General features: G+C 41.9%; 1 protein-coding gene across 1 annotated transcript; it reads right to left on the bottom strand.

Moving 5' to 3' along the window:
• Positions 1-284: 284 nt before the first annotated feature.
• On the bottom strand, positions 285-26343 carry A430033K04Rik (RIKEN cDNA A430033K04 gene). The gene is made up of 4 exons (NM_183025.2): positions 26214-26343; positions 12912-13038; positions 9615-9707; positions 285-3088 (listed from the first exon to the last, which is right to left on the bottom strand). The coding sequence occupies exons 1-4, from the start codon at positions 26250-26252 to the stop codon at positions 1305-1307; spliced, it is 2043 nt and encodes a 680-aa protein (NP_898846.2). The 5' UTR covers positions 26253-26343; the 3' UTR covers positions 285-1304.
• Between the last annotated feature and the right edge of the window lie 1423 nt (positions 26344-27766).

The raw sequence follows: 27766 nt of genomic DNA, 5'->3' as shown, positions 1-27766 counted from the left end.
GACTTACTTTACTGAATGCAACCAAAGAAAGCATTATCAATTGACTGCAACTACTTTTGGCCTAGGGGACAGAGCAGGCTGCCTGTATGAATTTGAAAGGGTGGGTATGAGGATGTCACAAGTGATGCAATGACTGTAGATGTGTGACTTTGAGGAATGCCACAACCCTGGCATGTGGGGGCTTCTAGTATGAACCTGTACAGCAGCACTGGCCCTGTACTCTTCCTGTGCTTCTGTCTTCATGCTATTCTGATTCCAGCCAGACTATAAATCCCACTATAAGGTTTTTTTTTTTTTTAGAATACTTACATATGGTTCCAAACGGGTGTGTTTCTCATATCCTATAAGGAGAGTGTCCAATACAGTTTGACTGAACCTTCTTTATTAAAAACATCTTACTACAAGCCAGGTGTGGTAGCATATGCCTTTAATCCAAGTACTTGTGAGGAGAGCAGAGGCAGAGGCAGAGGCAGAGGCAGAGGCAGAGGCAGAGGCAGAGGCAGAGGCAGAGGCAGAGGCAGAGGCAGAGGCAGAGGCAGAGGCAGAGGCAGAGGCAGAGGCAGAGGCAGAGGGTCAGTGTCCATGAGTCTGAAACTAGCCTGGTCTACACAGGGAAATCTAGTCTCAAGAAAAAAAAAAAGATAGGTGTATAACTCCATTGTCCAGGCTAGCCTTGTCTCAGGTGTATTACTCTGTCGTCCAGGCTAGCTTTGCCTCAGGTGTATTACTCTGTCGTCCAGGCTAGCTTTGTCTCAGTATGAGTGAGATGTAAGCAGCAACACTAAGAGAGCAGAGATGAAAAGCAAGCGCTCCTTGAAACATCTCAGCATCATTTACACTCATGGGAGTCCTTACTTGCCAGGCGCTCAACTCCCCTAGATGAGCGCGGCTTATCACCGGTGGGAGTTTTCTGTCAGGCGGTGGGGTCTCCCTTGTTGAAAAATTTCCCTTGTTATTGAAACTTAAATGGCAGTTATAAGTTCTCAGGCAGCTCTACTACATCCTTTATAGTCACAGGGTTTCTCACTTGTATACATTTACGAATGTATGATGAGGTGTAACTTAAACACAGCATCCCTGCATTTCCCATGGCTTCTCACTGGCATACTCACTGACCTATAGTGAGACATAACTCCTGTGCAAAGCTTTCTTTCACACTTTTCCATTTGTTCATTACTAGCATGGGATTTCTGATGTCAGCCAAGACGTAACAATAGCACATTTTCCTACACGCATGGGGCTTCTCACCTGTTAAGTCCAACTAGCTTAAGAACCTTCTCCATCGTTTACATCCCTAAAGTTTCTTACCCAGATAGGGTTTGACCTTTGTGTATCTTCTGATGTCGTGTGAGGTATGACTTCCGAGAGAAAGCTTTCCCGCATTTCTTACATTCAAACGGCTTTTCAGACTGATGGATTACCTGGTGGCGAGTGAGGTACGCCTTGAGATAGAAAGTCTTCCTGCATTCTTTGCATTCGTAGGCTCTCTCACCAGTGTGAGTTGTCTCGTGCTGCATCAGTTGGGACTTACGAGAGAAAGCTTTCCTGCACTCTTTACATTCATAGGGCCTCTCCCCTGTGTGGGTTTTCTGATGCTGAATGAGATGTGACTTGCGGGCAAACGCATTCCCACATTCTTTACACTTATGTGGCTTCTCCCCTGTATGAATCTTCTGATGTTGAGTGAGGTGTGAATTACGGGAGAAAGCTTTCCGGCATTCTTTACACTCGAAGGGCTTCTCCCCGGTGTGCGTCCTCTCATGTAGAGTGAGCTGTGACCTCAGGTAGAAAGATTTCTTACATTCGTTACATTCGTAGGGTTTCTCAGGCGCATGGATTCCCTGATGCCGGATTAAGTGGGACTTGTGACAGAAGGCTTTCCTGCATTCTTTGCATTCATGGGGTTTCTCCCCTGTGTGCATTCTCTGATGTCGCTCGAGCTGTGACTTGTGGGAGAAAGTCTTCAGACAATCATTACACCTGAAAGGTTTCTCAGGAGGAGGAGGTCCGTGATGCTGCGTGGGGCTTGAAACGTAGAAGTAAATTTTCATTAATTCTTTGCAGTCACTTTGCTGTTCATCTGCGCGAGCGCTCTGATACTGAGGCAGCAGTGACTTGTGGTGGAAAGCCTTGCTGCATGCTTTCCCCTCACAGGCCTTCTCCTCTGTACAAAGTCTCTGGTGTTGGGTGAGGGCTGGCTCATCACAGCCAGCTTCCCCATGTTCCTTAGCCTGGCAGGCTCTCTCACAGGCGTGTGGTCTCTGTTGGCTGATGTGCTCTGGCTGGTGGCGGAAGGTTTTCCCTGATACTTTACATTCGTAAACTTGTTTCTCTCCGTGAAGTTCTGGATCAACTGTTTGCAGCTCGGCATCTAGGCAGAAGAATTTGATGTTTTCTTTGTGTGCTTGGGGCTCTATCCCTGCATGTGCTTCCTGATGTTTTGTAAGGTATAATGACTTGTTAATGATAGGCTTCTCGTAATCACATTTATCATCATTCTCTCCAGTGTGCATAGCGTCATGGTTGCTAAGTTCGGTCTTGTTAGGGAATATTTTATGACATATATTCCATCCCAAAGTTTGCTTTCTTAACTGAGTCATATATTGGGCAGGAATTGTTACCTCATCAAAGGATTTATCATAGTTATTGCATGTCCTAGAGGTTTCCTGAACATAAAACATCTCAGGTGTTAATATTGCTTTTGTGTGGAAGGCTTCATCTGGTCCAAAGTACTGAAAACAACACTGTGAATACTGATCCTTGCTATGGTGAGTGAAATGCTTGGGATATGAGAGAACTTCCTGAGTTCTATTCAGATCATGAGGTACTTCTGTACTCTGCCTCTCGCCAGCCTCAGTAGGCAAAGGTACATCTAGCAATGGATTAACAAGCTCCTGAAAGAACACTCTAGAACAGACTTCATTCTTCAGAGTCATATTTGAAATGCAGTTTGAGTCCACATTGTATGTGTTTTCTACTTCAACCTTATCTTCATCTGGTGTATTTTTCTTGATGATTTTGACTTGCCTCAAATACTTCTCTTGACTTTGCTGGCCTTTTTCAACTGGGGCACTCCATTTACGGACACCTAAATTGATATTTAAAATGATAATTTAATAAGTGATAAATGTTCTTAAGAGTCAACATTAAAAATCACATTTGACATTCACAGCTATTTATAGAATTTGATATCAGTCTGAGAAATTGTGTCATTTTTAATAAACATGTATCTGGGAGTGCATAAACTCTTTTGTATATCCTGATTGTGGTAGTGATGGTTACACGACTATGTACTAAGTAGAAAAGTGAATTTTGCTGTATGTAAAAATGAAGAATTGAGAAATAGGATCCACACCTTCACACATCATTAGTCATTAGATTCCTCTGAAATATTGCTTCTTTATTCCTCCAGGTAGGCCCCGCTCTTCTTCACCCCATAGGACACCTGCCTCTTCCAATATCATACTTCTGTGTGCCACTAGGCAACAGACTTTATATCTGGTTACTTCAGAACCTCAATCCTCTATGATGACTGCCAGGCCACCCTTCTTCTCTGGGATACTGCATCTCAATGCCCCCAGTCAGTCCTCTGTTTCTACAGTCTTTCAGGATCCTCTAGGATTTCACTTCCCAATGCAACTAAGTAGAGCCACTCTCCTTGTCCTATAGGCCTTCTAATTTCACATCTAGGTTCCCTAGAATCTTGTGCCCCCAATCCACCAGTGGATCACATCTTACTCAAAGTAGGGCATTCAAGCAATGAGAGACACCAGGAAGCTGTGAAAGAGAGGGCTAGCAAGGGCTGTGTTGATCACTGGATGACAGTAAAGTATTCTAAAGAGACTATTAAGGACAGAACCTGTAGGCCTTAATACTAACCCTACAGAGGAAATAAAGTCCCAACCCTCTACATATTAGTCCTCTTCTGAACAGTGCTCATACCTCCACTGAAAGAGAAAGGGATTTGAGCAAAAAAGGAAAGAAAAACTCAAACAAAACAAAACAAAACAAAACAAAACACCAAGTTACTTCATGTCAGACTTGCATAGGAACAAATGTAACATGAAAATTATGACAACTTGTGCTCTCCCAACTATTAATCCCACAATCATGACCCCAATGGAATGACCTGGAAAAATTCTCAGGCAACAAATTCAAAAGAATGATCTTAACTATGTTCAAACAATTCAAAAGAGGGATGAATATATTCCAAGAGAATAAAAACAGAGTGGAATGAAATGAGGCGCTCAGTCTAAGACTTGAAAATAGAATTCAACAGAGACAGAATTTCTGAAGAAAATCCAAACTGCATCAAATACTAGAAATTAAAAGCTTAACAAGCCAAATAAAACCTTCAGTGGAAAGTCTCCTCAATAGAATAGATGATGTGGAAACCAGTGTCCAGGCTAGAAGACAGGGAGGGGAATTATATTACCCAATAAAAGTCAATGATACATTAAAAACTATGAATACAACATGGGACACCATAAAAGTATCTAACCTTTGAATTATGGCCATAGGAAAGGAAGACTATTACAACAAAGGCATAAATATAAAATCATAAAAGAGGTGTCCCAAAATTTAGAAAAAGAATACGCCTATCCAGGCACAAGAGGCCTACAGAATACCAAATAAACTCGACCAGAAAAGAAACACAGCTTCCCACAACATCTGATAGTTAAAGCACTAAAAAGTAGAGAAAGGGTGTGGAAGCTACAAAAGAGAAAGGTCAAATCACGTATAAATGCAGGCCAGCAGAATAGCAGTAGATTGTGCCGTAGAACCTTTAAACATCAGAAGCGCCTGGAAAGATGTATTCCAAGCTCTGAGAGGTCAACTGCCAACTGAGAAGAAGATTACAGGAACTTATGACCAATAAACTAGCTCTACAGAGGATACTGGGAAGGGAAAGGGGAGCTAGCAGAACACAGGCTGTGTGTGTGTGTTTGTGTAAAATATTAAGTAGATAGATGGATCAGGGAGAAGAGAGGGAAGGGAGTGGATTAGCCAAAACTAAGAATATGAATAAGGCTTATGAAAATCCATTAAAGTTTGTAAAGTAGTTTAATACACACACACACACACACACACACACACACACGAGAGAGAGAGAGACAGAGACAGAGAGAGAGAAAGACAGAGAGAGACAGAGACAAAGACAGAGAGAGACAGAGAGATAGAGACAGAGAAAGAGGAGTTTGATTGGAAGTACTCTCTATGAGTGGACAATACATAAGTCATGATTTATCTAATGAAATCCTCAGTCCAAGGCATGGGATTCCTCCCTATGAGTTATTGGTCACTGAGACCTCAGAGGCACCCAAAACAACACAGCCTGTTGACTTGACTCTTGGTTGCCCACTATAACTAGCTGGTAGTACTCTGCTACTGAAGGCACTACTCACTGTGGATACAGACATACAGAAGTCAACCTTGGCTGAGTAGGAGGCTCTGTCTCTGCTGGGGAGCTTACACAGTGCTAGAAAATGCTATGCAGTCTGTCAGGGGAGGAAAGGCATCAGAGGTCTCACTCAGTGCTAGACCTTGCATGTTACAATACTGACCTTCCTGTCGAGATTTGCCCGCAGGTACAACAGTGGTGATGGCAGCCATTTTTGCCTGGATCTGAGGCAAGCTTCACTGGAAGTATTCTATGCCTACTACTATAAACCTGGCCCAAAGCCCATAACTGTAAGTAGAATACATATTTTTCTTTTTAAAGACTGAAACAGCAGTGAAAAATCCAATCAAGAGAGGTTCAGAATCAGTTGGATTCCCTGTGGAGTTCTGCCATCTCTTTAAAGAGGATCTGACAACAGTGCCTTCCTCACACTTTTCCGTAAAGGAAGAGGAACACTACTGTTGTGGATTGCCCTGATGCTGTTTGTGTTTTGACATTGATTCTGCTTCCTCAAGAGGGGCTGCCCAAACAGGAGTGGATGATTTCATGTGAACCGTCTTCCCATTTTAACTGGTCCAATAAATAAAGGCTAGAGCCTGTGATTGGGCAGTGGAAGGGAAGAGTGGGACTGGAGGTTTTAGAGGGAGGAAGAGAGGAAGGAGGAGAGGAGACAAGGAAATGTGGGAGACCGAGGAAGACGGAGGAGGAGGAGGTGGGAGGAAGATGGAGCAGAACCACGTGGCCTGGAGAAGCCACAAGTAGCAAGGGATCTCATAGCTGGGGAATAGAGTAGTGTAGACCTGCCCAATCGCGGTGTGCAGCTTATAAAAATTGTAACTGAGTTGTGTGTTCTTTGCATGGCCTTATTGGGGTTAGAGTTTTCGTGCACCACACTACACCCAACTCATCCTGAGACTAATATCCAAACCTGATAAAGATATAAGAAAATGATAGGGCAATTTTCCTTATGGTTGCAGATACAAAGACCCACGATAACTCTTGAAAACCCAATTTGAGAGCACATGAAGAAGATTACACAGAAATTGAACACCACCACTTAAACAAACCAGATACAGACATAAAACATAAAGACAATTGCCAGCCCCTCCAATGCCCATGGGAAGAACAGGCAATAAACAGTGGAGAATAAACTGTGAGGTTAAAAACAAAACTTAAATGAATAATGAAAAAAATGAGCTAAAGGAAGGAGGGAGAGAAAGGGATACAAGAGAGAATGGAAGTTAAATAACACAGAAAAAGGCCAGGCATGGTGGCGTACACCTTTAATCCCAGCACCCGGGAGGCAGAGGCAGGCAGAACTCTGTGAGTCTGAGGGCAGCCTGGTCTGCATAGTGAGACCAGGGAAGCCAGGGCCACAATAGACAGACAAGTCTCAAAAAGAAAATAAAGTAAAATAAAATACAGACCAGAAGCAAAGCATATGTGGAAGAAAGCATATAAATGAAAAGAACTTATTTCAGAACTTAATATAAGTTTATATATTTATATTATTTTATTATATCAATTATATATAAAATATATAATATAATATAATATATATAAAAATATAAGTTAAAAAGAACTTGCATTGTAAGAACAAAACACGTAAAAATAGAGGTACAAAGAAACTAAAAATAGAATAGATGACTTAAAAAATGAAAGGAAACAGTAATACTAATTACCTAGCACAAATAAACTAGGCCATAGAAGGAACTGGTGAAGCTTAAAGTCTAACATCGCCTCTAGTATCGAGGGGTGGAGACTGAAGTTCTGCCTGGAGTCTAACACACCTGGAGTCTCTATCATCTTATCAGGTGGTACTGGGTGCTGCATGCTGGGTGCTGGATACTGGGCTTGGGTGCTGAAAGAGGGCTGGGCTCTTCAAGGTCATGTTGTAAGTGACAGGGCTGCATTTCATTTTGAAATTTTCCTGCTTCCATAAAAAGAGTCACTGCTAACTTCAACACAGTTCGTGGTGTGTGTGCTAGTCAGGATCCCACTTGCTCCAGAGACTTTTTTGTGCATTGAGGGAAGGTGATGTCTACTTGAGACTGATTGAGCTTTTAGACTGTAGAAGTCTAAAGCCTGCTGATTGCAGGCTGAGTCTTGCTGTTCTTCTCTCAGGAAACCCAGAAGTGACTGGGGCTCATAGCTCAGCATAGGGGGAAAGACCAGCAGACACTCTACCCTCTGAATTTACGCTGGCTTAGGCTTCTCAGTGAGTCGGCACCAGACCGTGCTAACCAACACATCTGTGTCTTGTGGCCATTTTCCTGCATAGAATCCCTGCAAGTGTGTTCAGCACCTCCTTGTTTTGTGATTATTTCCAAGTTTTAGGCCCCATGAACAGCTTGGTCTAAAACAACAGGGCCCCTATAAAGGTGGTAGCCCTTTCTAGCATCCCAAGAAATGTGGAGAAATGCAAAGAACGTCTCCACGATAGTCTGCAGTTAAAAAAAAAAAAAAAAGTCAGACAAAACCAAACCACCTCAAGGGATGGAAAGGTCCTAGAATTCACAGTGCGGAGTGTGGATCCACCAGCAGCAGGGCCCTAGGCCAGACTATAGGTGTGACTTTAGGCTCCTTTTACTCTCAGGAGATGAGGCTGGACTTGAGTGGCTCCCATTTTTGTCTACTTTTGCCTTTCTGGTTTTCTCTTTTTCAGCTATCCTCACAACATCTTTGTAGCCATATGGGCTTGTTCTCTTTCTGTCCTTAGAATATATTCTCTCCTTTGCTACACCCTGGTCTTCCCATTCCCAAGTCAGTAAAACTTTCTAACGCCCTCTTTCCTCCTAAGCCTCTGCTTCATTCTCTTATTGTTTCCTTAAAGATTTCACAGGTAACTGCACTGATAACTGTTATCTTTAAAACTTTAAAATGGTAGGCCATTATTTTTCACATTTGTATATCTGAGTTAACCAAGACCACTGGTCTTTGTTGCTGTGATAAAACACCATAAACAAAAGCAACCTGAGGATAAAAAAGTTTATTTGGTTTACACATCTTTCCCATACTCCATGACTGATGGAAGCCAGGGCAGGACATCAAAGCAGGAACCTGGAGGCAGGATCTGAAGCATAGACCGTGGGGGACCACGGATCTCTGGCTCGCTCCCCATGGCTTGCTCAGCCTGCTCTATTAGAGCATCCACAGCCACTGCCCAGGGAGGCACCCCACACAGGAGGCCGAGACCTCCCCACATCAATCACTAATTAAGAAAATTGTCCACAGGCTTGCCTACGGCAAATTGTGACCCTGGCCTATGTTGATGACACAAAAGTAGCTCCCACAATCATGATGCAGTGCTCAGTTGGTAAATAAGTAACTCACTGGATGCCGGCTTGCTTGATGCTCTTCTTAAAAATATAACTCCTGTTTTTTCCTTTCCTCTTGCAAACAAACCAAACCAAACCAAAACAAAACAAAAAAAAACTCAAAAACTTTGTGACCCTTCTCTCTTTGTTTCATTTTTTTTTCTTCTCACTGAATATAAATTCCAAAAGATGATACATTTGTGGGATCACTACTGCTACCTAAACAATTACAAAGACAGCAACCTATATGGCAAGAACTAACTAACTAACTAAATATAAAAGAAAAAGTCAATGAAGGTCTAATACAAATTGGTCTATGAAAAGGAGGAAAAGACAAGTGATGGGTGGAGGTGGGGATGTAACTTAGTTGCTAGAGTGTTTTTCTAGAATGTCTAAAGCCCTGGGTTTGATCCTCAGCACCTTAAATAAAGAAAATAGAAAAACAGGGAAAGCATGAGAAGTCCCACAGAGCAGTAGAGAGTTTGGGCAAATAAAACGATTCTTCAACAACAACAACCAAACCAAACCAAAACAGGGAATCCCAATTTGAAAAGTTTATAAAGGCTGGGCATGGTGGCCCACGCCTTTAATCCCAGCACTTGGGAGGCAGAGGCAGGTAAATTTCTGAGTTCGAGGCCAGCCTGGTCTACAGATTGAGTTCCAGGACAGCCAGGGCTACACAGAGAAACCCTGTCTCAATAAATAAATAAATAAATAAATAAATAAATAAATAAATAAATAAATAGAAAGAAAGAAAAGTTTATAAAATGAGTGTCTAATTTATCAGCCAACCCAGTCTAGAGCTGGCTTTACTAAAGCTGGTGAAAACATTGACATATGACTGATAGCTGAAGAGCTCACGTCTTGCTGATTCTTGCCCAATAGCATTGACTGACCTGGTAGGCACTGCTCTGTGGCTTCTGCAACACCCCACGGTTCAAATCCTTCTTCCAACTTGGAGATCAACTCAGGTTTGGCTAAACAGTGCCCTGTAAATGGGAAATAATAAGATATTTGTACCAAAGTGCTAAGCCAGGTTTATGGACAGGAGACAACAGTCCTATTTTTAGGGTCTTTGCCACAATGGATGAATTAGAACTTGAGTTAGAGAGGATTTACCTCACAGTCTATCACTCTTATGTGGGATTAAACTAATTAATACATAACCCAATGCAATGATGTAAGAAAACTGGAAGAAACAGAAGAAGTGAAGAAAAACAAAACAAAATGAACAAACAATCAAAAAAACAAAACAAGAGACATTGGTGTGATGGTTTGTATATGCTCCACCCACGGAGTGGCACTAGTAGAAGGCGTGGCCCTGTTGGAGGTGTGGCCTTGTTGGAATAGGTGTGTCACTGTGGGCGTGGTTTTTAAGACCTTCATCCTAGCTGCCTGGAAGTGAGTATTCTACTAGCATCCTTCAGATGAAGATGTAGAATTCTCAGCTCCTTCTGTACCATGCCTGCCTGGATGCTGCCATATTCCCATCTTGATGATAATGGACTGAATCTCTGAACTTGTAAGCCAGCCCCAATTAAATGTTTTCCTTATAAGTTTCCTTGGCCATGGTGTCTGTTCACAGCAGTAAATCTCTAACTAAGACAAGTGGAATCATAACTCATGGTCTTTAAGAGAATTGGAGAAAGTAGATAGTAACCATAAAAGAGAACTAGCCAGAAGTTTTGGATGCAAAGGTCTCAATTAACGAGATAATAGGAGAAGGTTGATAAATGCAACCACAGAGCTTCTCAGTCAGGAGAATGGATTTCAGGCAATTTAAAAATAACCCATGCAAGTTTACAAAACTGAAAGAAATAATAAAGAGTGATAAGGCCATTGATGGGCATGCACTGCTGTGGAGAAAGTAAGCATTTTGTCATGGTTTTCCAAAAGGAAAAGGGGCATTAACACAGAGATTGAATGTAAGGATTTTATGTATAAGAAGATGTTTATGTCCAGACTGAGGATGCTAAAGAACTCCTATAAGACTGGATCAGGAATAACTTTGAGTCATATTAGAGTCAAACAGATAAAATGCCATGGCCAAAATATTTCTAAAATATACTGGAGAAAAACCTACACTAATTTATAAAACAGCACTAAAGGAATGTGGTGGTTTGGATGAGGATGACCCCCGTATGCTCACACGTTTGAATGCTTAGTTCCACGTTGGTGGAACTGTTTGGGAAGGATTAGGAGGTGTGGCCTTGTTGGAGGAGATGTTTCACTAGACATGGGCTTTGAGATTTCTAAAGCTCATGCCAGGCCCAGCGCTTGTTCTCTCTCTCTCTCTCTCTCTCTCTCTCTCTCTCTCTCTCTCTCTCTCTCTCTCTCTCTCTCTCTCCCTCCCTCCCTCCTCCTTCTTCTCTCTCTCTTTACCTTCCTCCCTCTCCTCCTCCTCCTCCTCCTCCTCCTCCTCCTCCTCCTCCTCCTTCTTCTTCTTCTTCTCCTCCTCCTCCTCCTCCTCCTCCTCCTCCTCTCCCTCCTCCTCCTCCTCCTCTCTCTCTCTTTCTCTCTCTCTCTCCCTCTATCTTACTTGTGGATAAAATATAAACTCTTAGCTACTGCTCCAGTGCCATTCCTGCCTGCCTGCTTGCTGCTATGCCCCCCTGCCATGATGGTTACAGACTTATCCTTGAAAACTATAAATAAGGAAGCCCCAAATCATATGTTTTGTTTTATAAGTTACCTTGATCATGGAGTCTCCTCGTCGCAATAGAAAAGTAAGACAAGTCAGCCGTACAGACCAACACTGTAGTGATTTAAAAAGCTACAGTGGACACAGCAAACTGCAGGCTAGTAGACCTCAGTTCTCAGCAAGACAGAAAATTAAGTAGAATGGAATATAAAAAGATTATAAACATGATTCTATTTTTGATTTATTTATCTTAGGAGTGTTTTGCCTGCATGTATGTGGGACCATGAAAGGCAACCTGGAAGAGCTAGGTTTAAACCCCAGAGACCCAGCAGATTAATCTGCAAGGGACGGAAGGAAGTTTGCCACATTCTCCCAGACACTAGGCTCCTGACACGAGGCCCCAGCTCCATAATTATGTGGCCTTCAGTCTCCTAGGCTGTCCAGACTCCATCCCCACAGTTACCTGGCAGCAGGCAGAATGGCCCAGCCCACTATTAAAGGAGCTGCTTGCCCCCTCCTCACTGTCTTGCTCCCTCTCTTACCCTCTTGTTCTTAATCTTGCCTTTCGCCCTCCCTCTTCCCCTTCCTCCTCCCCCTCTTTCCATGTGGCCATGGCTGCCCTTTGCTTCTCTACTCTCTACCATTCATTCCTGTTTTAAAACCAACAGTCTTGTGGTCATTATGGTATTGTTTACAAAACAAAAATATGTGATCAATGTAGATGTTCATTAACCCAGAAATATTTTAAAAAGATAGGATGTAGTATATATAGAAATGGAATATTTTCTATTAAAATAAGTGAAAATTTTGTCACATGACAGAAAGGGAGAGTTGTTATGGGTATAGTACAGCTAGTTCCTCTGTGAACAGTTGTCATCATCTTGAAGCAAGATAGCTGTGGTATACAGGAAGCCCTGGCCCAGTTATGACAATAGAACGGAGTGAACCATAAAGCAGCAGACATCTAGGTCTTTGATAATAGTCATGGATGTTAACATAACATTCCCTCGAAAGACAGTCATTAACACAGGACATGAGATTCCAATAATGGCTCTCTCCCGCTCAACTGTATGTTAATAAACTAGAACAGACAGATATTTCTTCCATCAGCTCCCTCTTATCTGGAGCAGTCCCCATCAGCTCCCACTTATCTGGGGTGGTCAGAGTTTCTTCTATGTCTCTCCAGGAAAGACACAATACATAAGTGATATATATCAGGTGTTTTTTTTTTTTTTTTTTAAGAAGGAAAAAGAAAAGAAAGAAAAAAAAGGACAGTGCTGCATGCTCTCATTACACTTGAAAGCTTAAGTTGACTCAAAGAAGTAAAAGATGGAATGGTGGCTACAGCATATGGAAAATGAGTAGGGGAAGCTGGGTTCTTAGTACATCTTGGGTACAGTGAAAGGGAGTAATTTCTAATGTATAGTCCCAGTACTACATGGCAGTTAAAATGTATAATACCTACTAGTATGAAAAGATGGCACTGGTTACTGTCCTTATCAGCAAAGAAGAAAGTAATTGCTAATGAGTGTTGCAGAGGGCTCTGACTCACCCAGCCACACCAGGCTCCTATAGTTCTCCAGCATCACGTCCCTGTAGAGGGTCCTCTGAGCAGCATCCAGCTCCTGCCATTCCTGCCAAGTGAAGTCCACTGCTACGTCTTCAAATGACACCAACCCCTGCAACGACACACTGCTCGTTAACCCAAGGTCTTAGCCTTGAGAACACCAAATCAGAGAGATCATTCATCACACACACACACCCCACCTCTCCTCACTACTGTCTTGCTAGTGATTAATAGCAGGTACAGCTTAATTTCTATTCAGTATTATGTGACAAAGAAAACTGATTGCAAATACCCTACCCCTGGCTAACTCATGGATTCAAGAAAATATTACAAGGAATTCCCAAGGAGCCACAGTAGAAAGTTAATATGTGAATAAACATAAGAAGTTTCTTTATTAATTTAAAAAACAGAATTACAATAATGGATGTACTGGAGGGATGGCTCTTAGTTGTTAAAGACCAGCAGCTGCGTCTCCAGAAGTCCCAGGTTCAATTCACAGCACCCACATGGCTGCTCCAACCATCAATAACTCCAGTTCTGGGGGAGCTGACAACTTCTTTTGATCTCTGTGGGTACCATCTCTGTGGTGTACATAAATACATGTAGGCAAAGCATTGTGCTGGATAGTTTTATGACAACTAAAGTCATCTAAGAGGAGGGAACTCCAATTTAGAAAATAGCTTGATAAGTTCCAGTTGTAGGCAGGCCTGTAAGGCATCCTCTTAATTAGTGATTGTTTGGGAAGGGTCCAGCCCATTGTGGGTGGTGCCATCCCTAGGCTGGTGGTCCTGAATACTGTAAGAAAGTAGGCTGAGCAGGCTGGTAAACGGCACCCCTTCATCCTCTTTGCATCAGCTTCTGCCTCTAGGTTCCAGCTCAGCTTGAGTTCCTGTCCTGATGTCCTTCAATGATGGACTCCAACGTGGAAGACAAATAAACCCTTTCCCCCTCAAGTTGCTTTGGTCATGGTGTTTGGTTGCAGCAACTGAAACCCTATGCGAGACACTCACATACATAAAATAAAGTCTTTTTCAAAAGAGTAATAGAGATCATAAAGATGGCTCAGGGGGTAAAAAGCATTTCCTATGCAACTGTGAGGACCTGAGCTTGAATCAAAAGCTGGCATGGTTTTGTGTATCTATAATCCCAGTACTAGGGAGTGGAGACTGGTGGATCCTGAGAGCTTGCTATCCAGCCAGCTTAGGTGAAATAGTGACTATTTAGTTCAATGAAAAACCATCTCTCAGGAAAACAAAATGAAGAATGGTAGAGAAAGACACCTAATGTCTACCTCTGACTCTATGTATGTGTATGCTTGGACATTTATGTGCATGGGCCACACCCACCCCACCCCCACCTAACAGTCTCTATAAATGTAACCATAAAAATAAAATCAAACCTGAAAAGAGGAAACCACCCAATGAAAAGGTCTATGTTGGTGCTGGTAGCACCGGACTATGGTACACTGTATGCCATACATCTTTACTCCATTCACGGAGAGTCTGGATGAACACCCACATGTTTTAAGTCTCTCTTCAAGTCATGAATGAGTTGACAGACATCAGAACCTGTGAGGACTCCCTCCATCAAATATGAAGCGGAAGCAGAGTCACATCTGGGCATAAAGTCTGGCTTGGGCAACGTGAATAAATAATAAATTAATAAATAACACCAGAAGAAGATTTGGAAAAGGCATATGGCGCCCTATCTCTGTAGTCTTCTATGAGTGAACCTTAAGTCATCTCATACTGGTGGGGCAGGCATTCAGGTCTAATCAAGCATGAGTCTACCTAGACCACAGAATAAACTCATGGGTTTGATGGGCTCACAGGTACTCTCCTTGGCTTTAACCCCTGGTAGCAGGGCAGAGGAGACACAGTTTATCTCTGGCAGATATATTAGCATAGTCTACTAATTGCTGAGTAGATAATGAGGCTTTTAGATATCCTTCCTTAAAGAGTTAATGCAGTGAAGGTCAGTAGGCCTCTGGGAGCTAGCCTGGGAACGCTGCATATCCGGAGCCCTCCCCATTGCTTATCACATTGATATAGTCCAGATCCTCCAGTTCCTCCAAGATAGAATTTGGCATGCACTGAGGGTCTCAACTTTAACACATTTTATTTGAGGGAATATATGCCAAATCTCCAAGCTCGGAGATCAAAGGCACCTGGACATGTGTAAATTTCACTGGATCCCAGAAATACAAATGTCCTAGGTGGGCATACACTTCCTCCATGGACTCAAACCTCTAGCATGAATACAGGGAGGGATTGGAAGCCACAGATTCTCACTTATTCCCAGAAGAACATTTAAATACACGTTTCCAGAGCCTACTTAGCAGCTTGGGCTCTTATACATTTTCATTGTGGAATGCACACATCCCAGAACACATTGCAGAACCCCTGTGGCCTGAGCTCAGTGGTCAGTGCTAGGATTACAACACTAACAGACACAAATACCTTGGAGAGGACACTTGGGTGGCAAGAAGGAAACCTGATGGGATTTAAAATGAATGCCCTGGGCTAGAGAGAGTGTTCAGCAGATAAGAGTATTGGCAGCTCTTCCAGAGGACCTGGGTTTGGTTCTCAGCACTTGTATGCTGACTCACAACCACTGGCAGGGTATTTGGTCCTTCTAAGGACAGGCGGGAACGCTTGGAGATTGGATATAACAGAAAAAAGTGGGTATGTCCATCTAAGATCCAGAGAGGTCTGATACCCAAAAGTTGAGTCATGGATAAGAATACATCTAAAAGTGTGTGTGTGTGTGTATGTATGTATGTATGTATATATATATATATACACATACATACATATATACATATACATATACATATACATATGTGCACATATATGTATATATATATATATATATATATATATATATAAATCTTCAATGATCTCTATCTTTATTGTCCTTAGATCTCTATTAGAATATTCCTTCAATACCTCCAATTGGCTATATATTTAACTACTAAAACCAATTTGACTCAGATAAGCTAAAGAGAAAAAGCACCTTTATTTATTTTTCTACAAAATAGCCCAATTACAAATAAATCAGACAAACCAGAGCAATGGCAGTTTAGTGGCAGCCCGACTTATACTGTAGCATAATTAGACTTACATTATGAGAGAAAAAAATGGTCAGAGATGCCATATATACAAGCCTTCATGGTCTTTTACCAAGAACTCTTGGTTTACAAAAGAGCCAAAGGAGCCCAGAAAGAAGGGACTCCAATATGGACCCTGATACTGTGAATGTCTACTCCTGAGAAGCCCATGTGTGTTAGGGAGAACAACAGCCACCTCCCTTTAACTCTCTTTCCTCTTATGCTATATTAACACAAAGGCTTAGAATGTCATCAGATAAACATCTGAGGGCCACAACAGAGATTTATCTGCTTTGTGGTAACCCTGCCTGCAGGACGTTTCTATCATGTGTTTTAAAGTGTCCATGTAGAAAATGCTACGAAGAACTGTTACCAAATGGAGACACGTATGCGTTCACAGGACACAGTCACTCATACCTTGCTCTAAAACAAATCATCTCATCTTCCCTTTGATGTAAGATCTATCTTTGCAGCCGTGATCTTGGTACCTAAACATGACGCTCAAGGAAAATGCACTTGTACCAGGGAAATCACATGGCTTAGCCTCAAAAGGATGTTTCAACTCTGAAAAATACGGGCTGCTTAGTATATTCACATATGGAAAGCTAACCGAATGAGTTCTGTTAGACACCACAAGAAATTTTATACATTGAATACAATTATATACATTATTATATTTTATATTCAATAATTTTATACATTATTGAAAATAAAGCTAAAAGTGTGACTCGGGACACCTCACAGGACTCCTGTCACCCTCTGACTGGGGATCTGCTCTCGGGGGAAAGGCATTTGGCGACTTTGCTCTTACAGTCACCATCAAAGCCAGCTTTGCCTTGCATTCAGGAAATGTTCTTGTTGGGGACCAGCTCTTACTTATGCCCCCCAGCCAGGGGGACAGGAATCTGTAGCTTTTATTTATTTGACCCTTAAGAGAGCTATCATTTTTAACAACGCATATTTAACTGTTCCTTTAGCATTAACTGTCTTGGCTAAAGGAGCTACACCACACATTTTAGTTCAGACAGCAACAGGCCCAGCCTATAGCTGGAGAAGATGGAGGACATGGCAACTCAAAGGGAGGATTTGGACCTGTGTAGTGTGAAGTAGAAGATAGGGAGTCCTGGATGCCTCTTTACAAACAGCTCCCTCTCCTAGCTCAGGACACCAGCCTACACTTCCCAGCTTCCAAGGCATTCCCTTTCCGCCCTTATATTTTCCTACTTGTATGTCACAGGATGACAATGGTTGCAATAGAACTTTGTGAGCCTCCTGAACAGAGATGGGTTGTAGTGAAAGATCTCAAAATAGCAGGCAAACAAGATGATGGGTCAAATAAAAACCCCAGCAAGACAGACTATCAAAAATCTCTCTGTAATTGTGCCTAATTGGACATTTATCACTGTCAGAACCGGACCTCATGTCTCATTCTCTCAGACCCTAAATGACAGAGGATGGCACTAACCCATGCATGAGTGAAACCAGAATGGCAAGTTCTTATCCACAGGTCTTTTATGGCAGCGTTTTCTGTGGGAGAATCTAGCTCACCATTGTACATGTTATCAGCTCATGAATTATATGAGTTCATATAATTATGTGAATATTATTCTATGAATAATATATGATGCAAGTAAAATAAAAAGGCAGAAGTGTAATTTTATTGATTTGTGAAATTTTCTTTTTTTCAAGACAGAATTTCCCTGTGTCGCATTGACTGACTTGGAACTCATTCTGTAGACCAGGTTGTCCTTGAACTCAGATATCCATCTGCCTCTGCCTCCTGAGTGCTAGGATTAAAGGCGTGCGCCACTACTACCTAGCATAAATGTTTTAAAAAGACATTTTCCCCCAGCATGTAGGAGATCGATTAAGGTGACTCCCTGAGCTGAGGCCTACCTGGTCTATTCAACAATATTTCAGGTCAACTAGGAAAACTCGGAAACAAATTCTAAAAAATTATATTATTTATATATGTTTGTCTGCTTTTATGTGTGTCGCATGCAGGCCCGTTCGTTAACCGCAGAGGCCAGAATATGGCACTAGAGCCTCTGTTGCTGGAGTTACAGATGGTTGTGAGCTATCATATGGATGCTGGGAACTAAACCCCAGTCCTCTCCAGGAGCAGCAAGTGTTCTTAAACTCTGAGCCATTTCTTTAGCCCACTTTTGTAGTCTCCCCTCCCCCAGCCTGAAACCTGCTTGCTCAGGGGTGGAGCTTCCTGCTCATTCGTTCTGTCACGCCCACTGCTGGACAGTGCTGCTTTGCTGTTGGTGCCACCATGTGCTCACCCTTCTACTGGACCCGAGATTATTCGGCAGGAATCGGGTCCCCTCCCCCTTCCTTCATAACCAGTGTCGCAACAATAAAATTTGAGCTTTGATCAGAATGAATTTGTCTTAGCTCCGTTTCTTCTTTCACCCCGTCTAGATTCCTCTCTTGCAGCTCGGGTGGCCTTCTCAGTCGAACCGTTCCCGTTGCGAGCTGCTGGCTGGCCACAACACACTTTATAAAAGTATTTTAAGTGGGCCACCAGAACATGATCCAGGGATGGAGCAGTGTGAAGAAAATTTAGAGTGTTTGTGAGAACAACCCAAGAAAAAAGAACAAGAGTCTACTGACCTATGGGATCATCCATGGAATATGTCTTTGTGTCCCTCCTAGGTGTAGAAGATAGGAGTGGACTTGCTTCAGAGTACCCACTGGCACTTGCTATTATTATTCAGAACGTTTGTGACCTGAACTCATATAAATTTTACTCATATGACCTTTCTTAACCCTCACAGTATGAATTTTTTGATGCTCTAAAGAAAGGTGTCAATTGAATGAGACTTTTGTCGGCCTTATTCTTTGCCTCCATTCTTTCAGGTCCCACCACCTCTGGAGCAATGACAGCGGGCTGTGGAGGTGGTTCAGTGAATCAAGGCACCTGCCACTGTGTCACTACTCTAGTTCAATGCCCAGAACTCGCAAGCTGAAAGATGAGAATTGACTCCTGCAAGTTGTCTGACCCTCACATATGTATTGTTGGATGCTTGTATGTCCTTGTGTGCAACTACTGTGGTGGTTTGAATAAGAATGACCCTACAGGCTTATATTTGAATATTGAGTCATCAGGGAGTGCCACTACTTGAGAAGGAGTAGGGGAGGTCTTGTAGGAGTAGGGGTGGCCTTGTTGAAGGAAGTGTGTTACTGGGGGGTAGGCTTTGGTGCTTCAAAAGCCCATGCTAGGCTTGCTCTTCCTGCTGCTTCTAAATCAGCATGTAGAACTCTCAGCTATTCTCCATCCCCATGTCTGACAGCGTGTCACCATTCTTTCCATGATGATAATAGATTCACCCTCTGAAACTGTAAGCAAGCTCCAATGAAATACTTTCGTCTATAAGAATTGCCTTGATCATGGTGTCTCTTCACAGCAATAAAACAGTGATTAAGACAACCATTAAGTAAATAAATGTAAATATTTAAATGACTTTAATTAGGAATGCTGATGCATATTCATTATGCATGGTAATAGGTTTCACAAAGACATCTTAAATGCACACATATCATGTAATTTGATCACCTGCACCCTGCCATCCCTTTTCTTCCTCCTCCTCTATTCTGTTTCTACGGTCTTGCTGCTTACTTTCATGTCACATATGTGTATATATGATTCTATGTATCTCCATATAATTTAGGATATATAGTGAGAAAATTTGTTTGAGTCTAACATATTTCATTTCATATGATGATCTCCAGTTATACCCATTTTCCTGAAAAAAAAACCTTAATTTTTTTTGTGTTTGAATAAAGCACACATTCCTTTTTATCCAGTTTTCTGTTTGAAATCTAGGCTAATTCTGTAAGTTGTCTAGTTTAAATAATGCTGCAATAAACAGACACAGTAGTATTTTTGGATATATATTCAGTAGTGATATATCTGGGTCAAAGAACTACTTGAAATATTTTGGAGACTCTCCACACTGATGTCCACTGGCTGGAGTAATTTGTATTTCCATGGAGACTCTCCATACTGATGTCCACTGTCTAGAATAGTTTGTATTCCCATCAGTGTTATATAAGAGCCCCACCTTGTGCTCTCAGCTTCACCAGCACTCATTTGTTCTCTCACTTTGTAGTCTAACTTAGGTGAGGTGGAATCTCACAGCACTTTCCCAGTGGTTCAAGGATGTTTAATACTCTTTAGATATTTACTGACCATTTTTATTTCTTCTTTCAAGAACATTTATTTTTCTGAGATAAAGATTCTCTACATAATTCTGGCTGTCCTGAAACTCACTATGTAGGCCAGGTTGGCTTTAAACTCACAGAGATCCATCTGCCTCTGCATCTCAAGTTCTGGAACTAAAGACTATTAGGCTGGAACTCCTGGTCATACCTCACACAAGCTAGGAAACCCCATCTGCCCTCCTTCTCCTAACCCCTCTGGCACAGAGAAAACTCCCCATCCCATTTGAAAAAACTCTGGGCTAATATGCCATCACTCTGCATCTCTTCATTTCTGGCCAAGAGTGTCGCCCAGGGGCTCAGTTTTTGACCATGTATGGACACAAGCCCAGCTCCTAGCTGACACGCCATCACTCCTTGCCTAAACTCTATAAAGTCTCTTGCTTTAGCCCTGACTCATGACTTTACTGACCTCCACCTGTGAGATCAGTGAACCCACCTGGGAGCCTCTTCCTAACAAACCTGCCTTTATCTACCTTTAACCTGTACTATATCTGCATCACCAAGGGATAGAAAAAGCCTACCAAGCTGTGCCACCGAGAAGTGCCTATTTCATTTACCCATTTATTGATGGTTTAGCATTTTCTATCTGGCTCTTGTTTTTGTTGTAGTTGCTGTTTTTCTGAGTCTCACGAAGGTCATGTTGACTTTGTACTTTCTATGTAGTAGAGGATGGCCTTCAACTAAATTTTTTTCTTTATGTGTATTTAGGGCAGGGATGCACATATGTGCACCGTGGTCCATGTGAGAACAGAGAACAGCTCTGTGGAGTTGATTCCTTCCTTCCACTTTTATGGGGGTGCTATGATAAAATATCATGACCAAAAGCAACTGAAGGAAGAGTTTATTTTGGCTTATGGCTTATGAGGAATGAGAGTTCATCATAACACGGAAAGCATGGTACAGTGGCAGAAACAGAAAACCAGCTGATCGCATTTTTATCCATGCATAGGAAACAGAGGGAGAACAGGAAGTGGGGCAAACCTATAAATCCTCAAAGCCTGCCCAGTGATGTACTTCCTCCAGCAAGGCTGTACCTTGTAGAAGTTCAAACTAGCACAACGAACTGGGGACCAAATGTTCAAATACACCAGCCTGTGGGTGTGGGTGACATTTCTCATGTAAATCAACATAATGGGTTAAAGCAAAGTGAGCAACCTTCTAGCATAAGCTATCTGTAGTTAGCTTTGGGTGGTGGGAGCCGGTGGTCTGCTAAATTAACCCAGTCTAAACATTTTACCTGCTACAAAAGGCATCATTTTTTTTTAACACAGGTGGTAGTAATTACTTGTCCCTTGCGGTCCTTCTCTAAGCTATATAATTTTGATGTTTGCCACATTTTTCTTTTGTTCAAAGAAAGGTTTATTACGTAAAATATGATGTATGGAAACATGAAAAGGAGGGCTTTGTATAAAGACACTAAAAAAAGTGTGGTCATGAGCATGCTAATTCTGCTGGCTACAGTTCTGGGGTTATGAATATAAGTATGCTAGGAAACAAATATATATATATATATATATAATGTCAATTATAAGCCAATAAACTTAAAAAGAGAGAAGATACATCCAATCCTAGTATTAAAAATGAAGCACACAATCTTCATTAGAGATAAACAATATTTGGTAAAACAACAAAGAGACTAAGAATTCATTGCCTAATCTTCGATCTCAGTAATGAAAAAATTTGCTTAAAAAAAAAAAGATGGGGCTGACAAGATAGATGGCTTCTTTGGTAGAGACAAAGGGCTTTTGACCTCAGTTTGATCTCCAAGACCCACATAGTGGAAGAAGAAAGTGACTCCTGAAATTTTTCTTTTGAAATCCATATAGTTGTTTGCCTCACTCATTCATTCACTCATACACACAAAAATAAGTAAATAAATGCACTTTTCAAAATAGGCTGGAGGGAGAACAAAAAACAACAACAACAACAACAACAACAACAACAACAACCACCTCCAAAAGTAAAGAAAAAAGTTAAGGGTATGGAAAAGGACCATATTACAGAGAACGTCAGCAATTCTAGGTATCTTCAATATGGAAGAGTTCAATGTTCATTTGCATTATATATTTGAATATATCTCATATCATACTGGAGATGCCCTATGAGAGATGATGCTGACATTCTGTTAACATTATGGAGTAAACATACAAACCTCAGTTATATGTTAGAGCCATTGTCATATATGAATCTACCATTAACATCACATCTTGATGTGTCACGTGCTTCCATATATTATAAAGCTACAGCTTATAAACTTGGCAATAAGATTAATAGAACTGTGTCTATGAAGACAGAGTCCTTCAGGAAATTCACGTCTTTTGGATCATAAGTGATAGAAATTGGGCTGCACAGCAATAGAGAAATACTCCTTTTCCCATGAAAACTGGAAGAGCAGAGGAACAGTATGGCTACAAATATCTGCATAAGCTTTCCTCATACCACGTGAGAAATCATTTCCATTGATACTAAGTATATAAATCTAAAAGCACACTAAGACATTCAAAAGGTGCTATAGGAGATGGAGTGCTTTCTTTAATTGTACACAAATCTGTGTTTTAAAAAGAAAAACATATCCATAATTTCAACTACACTGAATTCATTGTATTCATGAAATAAAACAAAGGGTAAAGAAGACGACGTGGCCCCATGGGAGAAAACAATCATCTTATATATATCTCATCACTTTTAATAGGGAAGGAAAAGATAGAGACCTAGGAAGAAAATTAGGCAAGAGATTTGAAAAGCTGTTTTATACAGTAAGCATATTCACGCCCAGTATCTATAAGAAATGTAGAACACATTTAGAAATGAGAAAAAGGACCCATAAAACAAAATAACAAGGTAGACAAGCAGTGTTAATGAACACATGGACTAACTGAACACACATTCAAGATGGAGTATATGTAGTTATTCTTTTGGAGGAAGTGGCTTGGACAGAGACAAATTATTCTCTGTCATGGGTATTAATGTATGTCCTGATAACACAGGAAACACAGAAAGAGCTGAAATCCTGGGAGACGGAGACAAGAGAAGGTGTAACCTGGAAATGACAAATGATGATGTATTTAGGTGCCAATCACACCCAAGAGCTTTTATGTGTGGGTAAACAATGAAGCATGGGCTAAGTTTTGCATCGATATTATATGTAGGGATGTTTCACTTAGACACAAAATTTGTAAAGGAAATAGGCAGAATTTCGGGGAAAATAAAAACTCACAGAGGCACATAGAAAGACTAAGCTTCATATACCACTTGTGTTGAAAAGCTTATAAATAGAATCATTTTCTCCTAAGTTAATTAATAATATTATTGCATCAAAATTTCAACTTGCTTAATTCTTACTAGAAGGAAAAAAAGCACGAAACCCTGGAAAATTTCTGTAAGATTCAATATATGCATGTGTAAATGCATAATATATGTGTGTGTGTGCATGTATGTATCCACAGTATATATGAAATTAATCTAGGAAAGAGCAATAAGATTGGCTACTAACATGATAGTAACATATTATATAACACTAGTACTGTAATAACAAAGTCCAAGTTATCCTAATATAAATAAAATATGCTGATGGATTTATATGGATGTGAAGTTTGTATTAAGAGCAACAAAAGGCATATATTAATCCAATCTCATAAAAACATTATTGGTTAGTAGGAAAAAATAAATAAAAGAGTAAAGCTTTGGCATTCAGAATGGATGCTCAGCACCTCCTAAGCTCCCTCCCCTCCTCCAGCTCACCCCAACAACAAGGTCCATCAGTCTCTCCTGGAACGAGTTTTAATATGCAACAAGTGTCTCAGTTTTACTGTATCCCATTTTAATTAATTAATCCTAATCCTCTGAATGCTGGAAGCAGAAAAGACTGGGCCTATGCAAATAGCTATGAATCCCAGCAAAACCCAACTTAGTTAGGTTTAGCCCATTAAGATGCACGTGTTTGAATGCTTGGCCATAGGGAGTGGCACTATTAGGACGGCTGGCCTTATTGGAGGAGGTAAGGCTTTATTGGGGGCGGGCTTTGAGGTCTCCTATGCGCAAACTCTGCCCAGTTGGAAGTAGTCCCTTTCTGCTACCTATGGATTAAGATGTAGTACTTTCAGCTCCTTTAGCACCAAGTCCGCCTGCATGCTTCCATGCTTTCCACCATGATGATAATGGACCTGTGAAACTGTAAGCCAGCCCTAAGTGTTAGGCAGGCACAAAAGCACTTGGTTGGTGCTCAACTCCCAGCATTAATGAAGAAATGAAAGGTCACAGACCAGTGTGAACCCTGAAAAGGCTTTGAATGCTCCCCCAGTAGCCACTTGAATCCCACCAGGGACTGGTTATTCCAAACAACAGACCTCCTGTAGCTTCAGCACAGAATAAATATTATCAAAACAATGGAACAACAGAGTTTCTTTTAGATGACAGTATACCAGGACTTTCCTTCTGGCAGCAGGGCATCTGGGTGCTCCCCTGAGAGACTGCACCCCCACACCTCAAAAATCCTCTTAGATGAGGAGAGGACCCAGTGCCCTAGAATAAGATCAGTAAGATCAGCTATCATTACACGACACTAGCATGCAGTTTGTAATTCAAATACTGTGATAAAATATCCAAGGGTTCCAATGCTACAAAAGTCATCTATCGATGGATGTACATGGATCAAAGGATGGTATTGTTAAGAGCAACACAGACATATCAGTATAACAGATAAAAATAGAATTACTAGTTAATTAGAAATTAATTACTATGTAGTAGAAAACACACACACACACAACGAGCAGCACTGGACCTCTTGGCAGCCTTATAGGGCCTTGGCACTTCCATCACACTCTTCCACAGTTCACCCCACATTTCAGGTCTACTCAGTATTGCTAAATACTCCAAGAGACCCGAGACGGGACGATTATAAGCATTTCGGTTCAGGCACTTCAGAAACCTACTACCTGGAAAAGACATGGAGGTGGGGATGAGGACATCTCACAGTTCCTATGGGGGAAGTAGACAAAGGTATTCTCATAAATTGTCCTAGCCTAGAGTGGGGGGGGGGGGGTAGGACAGAAGACACAGTCTTTTTAAAACAAGGACTCAGGGGTTTCTTCTCTACTTTACTCTCTTCACACACAAACATCCTCAGGACTAGAGAGACAGCTCAGCAGTTAAGAGCAATTGCTGCTCTTCCAGGGGACCCGGGGCTTGGTTCCCAGCATCCACATGGGGAAACTCACAGCCTGCTGTAACTTCACTTCAGGGGAATCAATCACACGCCATTTTCTGGCACTGCCCTCATTTGGTGCACTCAGACACACACAGACACACACAGACACACACAAACACACTTAAAAATCAATTTTTCTCGTACCTGGAGGAAAACAAAACTTTTTTTTTTTGAAAAAAATATTGGTTTGAGATTACCATAAGGAAAATATATCATTTGGAATAAATGGGAGGCTTTCAAAAGTGCAGCTGCTCTGCAGAGTACCTGTAGTAAGCCCAGGACCATACAAAATGGGTGAAAGGGGAAATTTTCGTGTTGGGAGTGTGGGCGAGGATGTGGAAGAACAGGTAGTAGACTGCAGTGGAGCTGGCTTAGGTTCTGGGTTTGCGACCCTGTTTCCCATTCATTTGTGAAGTTCGGGCTAGGTGGGCCACGGAGAGAACGAAGGGACTGGGGATTCTAGAAAACATAGTTCCTTTAGTGAATGACCGTCACATTCAGAGACTCTCCCCTGATGATCCACCAAGTCCTCGCCACGCATGATCCGGAGCAAACAGGCAGCCAGAGCAGAGCTGCTCAGAAAAGGCGCCAGAACCCTCAGGTAGAAGGACAGGACGCCCAGGCTCCAGCAACCCCGCAGCCCAGGGGATCCAGATCAGCTGCCCAGGAGGCCTCACCGCAGACCCTGCTCTGCCACAGCGCTTCCCGCACTGTCACCTCCGGGCGCCACACGTACACTCACCATGTCCACTTCTGGGAGCCGCTGGCGTCTTCTCACCATCGCCCAGCACTTACAGCGTCACCGCGCCACCGAAGCTGAGCAACAGCTTCCCTAGCAGCATACAGTGATTCCAATATGGAGGGTCCCAGACAAAGGCTGGTTGACAGCCAAAGCCCGCCCCTACCCTCCGTTTGTGTGTCTGATTGGGCACGTCTTGAGGCTAGGGCCTCTGATTGGACAGAGCTTCAGGTTCTCTGTCCTCTGAAAGACAGTAGTTGGCTCCAGCTCACAGCTGAAGGAGCTCAGGTTAACAGGTTCTTAGCTGCAGCTGTTGGGGACTCTGGCTCCTGTCACGTCTCCAAGTTTGGACTTCTATAGGAGGCCTGACCCTCGGTCTTCTCCAGCTATGGGGTAGCCACGAGTCCTGTCGCGTATATGCACAAAGACTTCAGCCTCTGTTAAAACCTTATGCCTTCAGGTCCATACGCGTTGCTTTTAGCCTGCTAAAGTCCTCTCTGGACCACAGCTCACATTTGCTTTTAATTCTATACATAAAGTCATATGTGATTATGAGTTAAGTATGTGTACATGTGTTTAGTCGAATAAACAAATGGGAAGATGTCCGTTTTCAAAATCATCTCAAAATTTCTGAAATCTGCTCTCATTAGCTTTGCCTTCAAAATGGAAAGAGACTTGTAAAAGTTTTCTTATATTCAGATTAAAAATTGCAGGCAAAGTCAACCTTGGTGGCGCGTGCCTGTATGTACTCCTTAGCACTTGAAAGACAGAGTCAGGGAAATCGCAATCTCAAGTTCAGCTTGGCTACAGGATGAGTTTTATGGCACCTTGGGACGCATATCTAAACCCTGACTTGAAATAAATGAATACACGTGATGTTGATTGCAATGACCCATTGCACCTAAAATATCTTTATAATCTGACCAGTGAAAACTTGATGACTTTTATGTGCTATTGGGACAAGATCTTCAAACGTATTTAGATTCTAGCTTGCCTCCACTCAGAACAGCTACAAAATCCTTTTGAGAGCTATGACTTTCCTGGTCTCAGGAAGTAGAAGGGACTGCTCTATACATATTTTTGTAAGCTCAGCAACATCTAATAAGAGGAGATGGAGATCAGTGTCTATTCGGCACCTTTTGTTAGTCAAGTGACTTGTAAGCAGTATCAAGTCCTCGTAACCTGCTTTTCTCTGTAGTCCAGGGAATGATCTGGGGTTTTGAATAAATGTGTTTACTGAGTATATAGCAAGGAAAAAAAGTAAAAGGATAAATTGCATGTCGTTGATTGACAGAACCAGCAGAGTTTACAATACTCAGTAAGGACAGCTGGAGGAACCTGACTAAGAGAGCTAACAGGCTGGAGAAATGGCTTAAGAACGTTTAAAGTTCTGTCCTGAGGACCAGAGTTCAAATCCAGCACTCATATCAGGTGACTCAAAACCATCTGTAACTTCAGTTCCAAGGGATCGTATGCTCTCTTCTGGCCTTCGGGGCACCTTCATGTACATGTCTGCATACACTTACACAAACACATATATGTACACACACACACAC

Source organism: Mus musculus, chromosome 5, assembly GCF_000001635.26.
Source record: "Mus musculus strain C57BL/6J chromosome 5, GRCm38.p6 C57BL/6J".
Lineage (NCBI taxonomy): Eukaryota > Metazoa > Chordata > Mammalia > Rodentia > Muridae > Mus > Mus musculus.
Note: the sequence above shows the minus strand (reverse complement) of the source record. Positions and strands in the feature narration are given on the sequence as shown.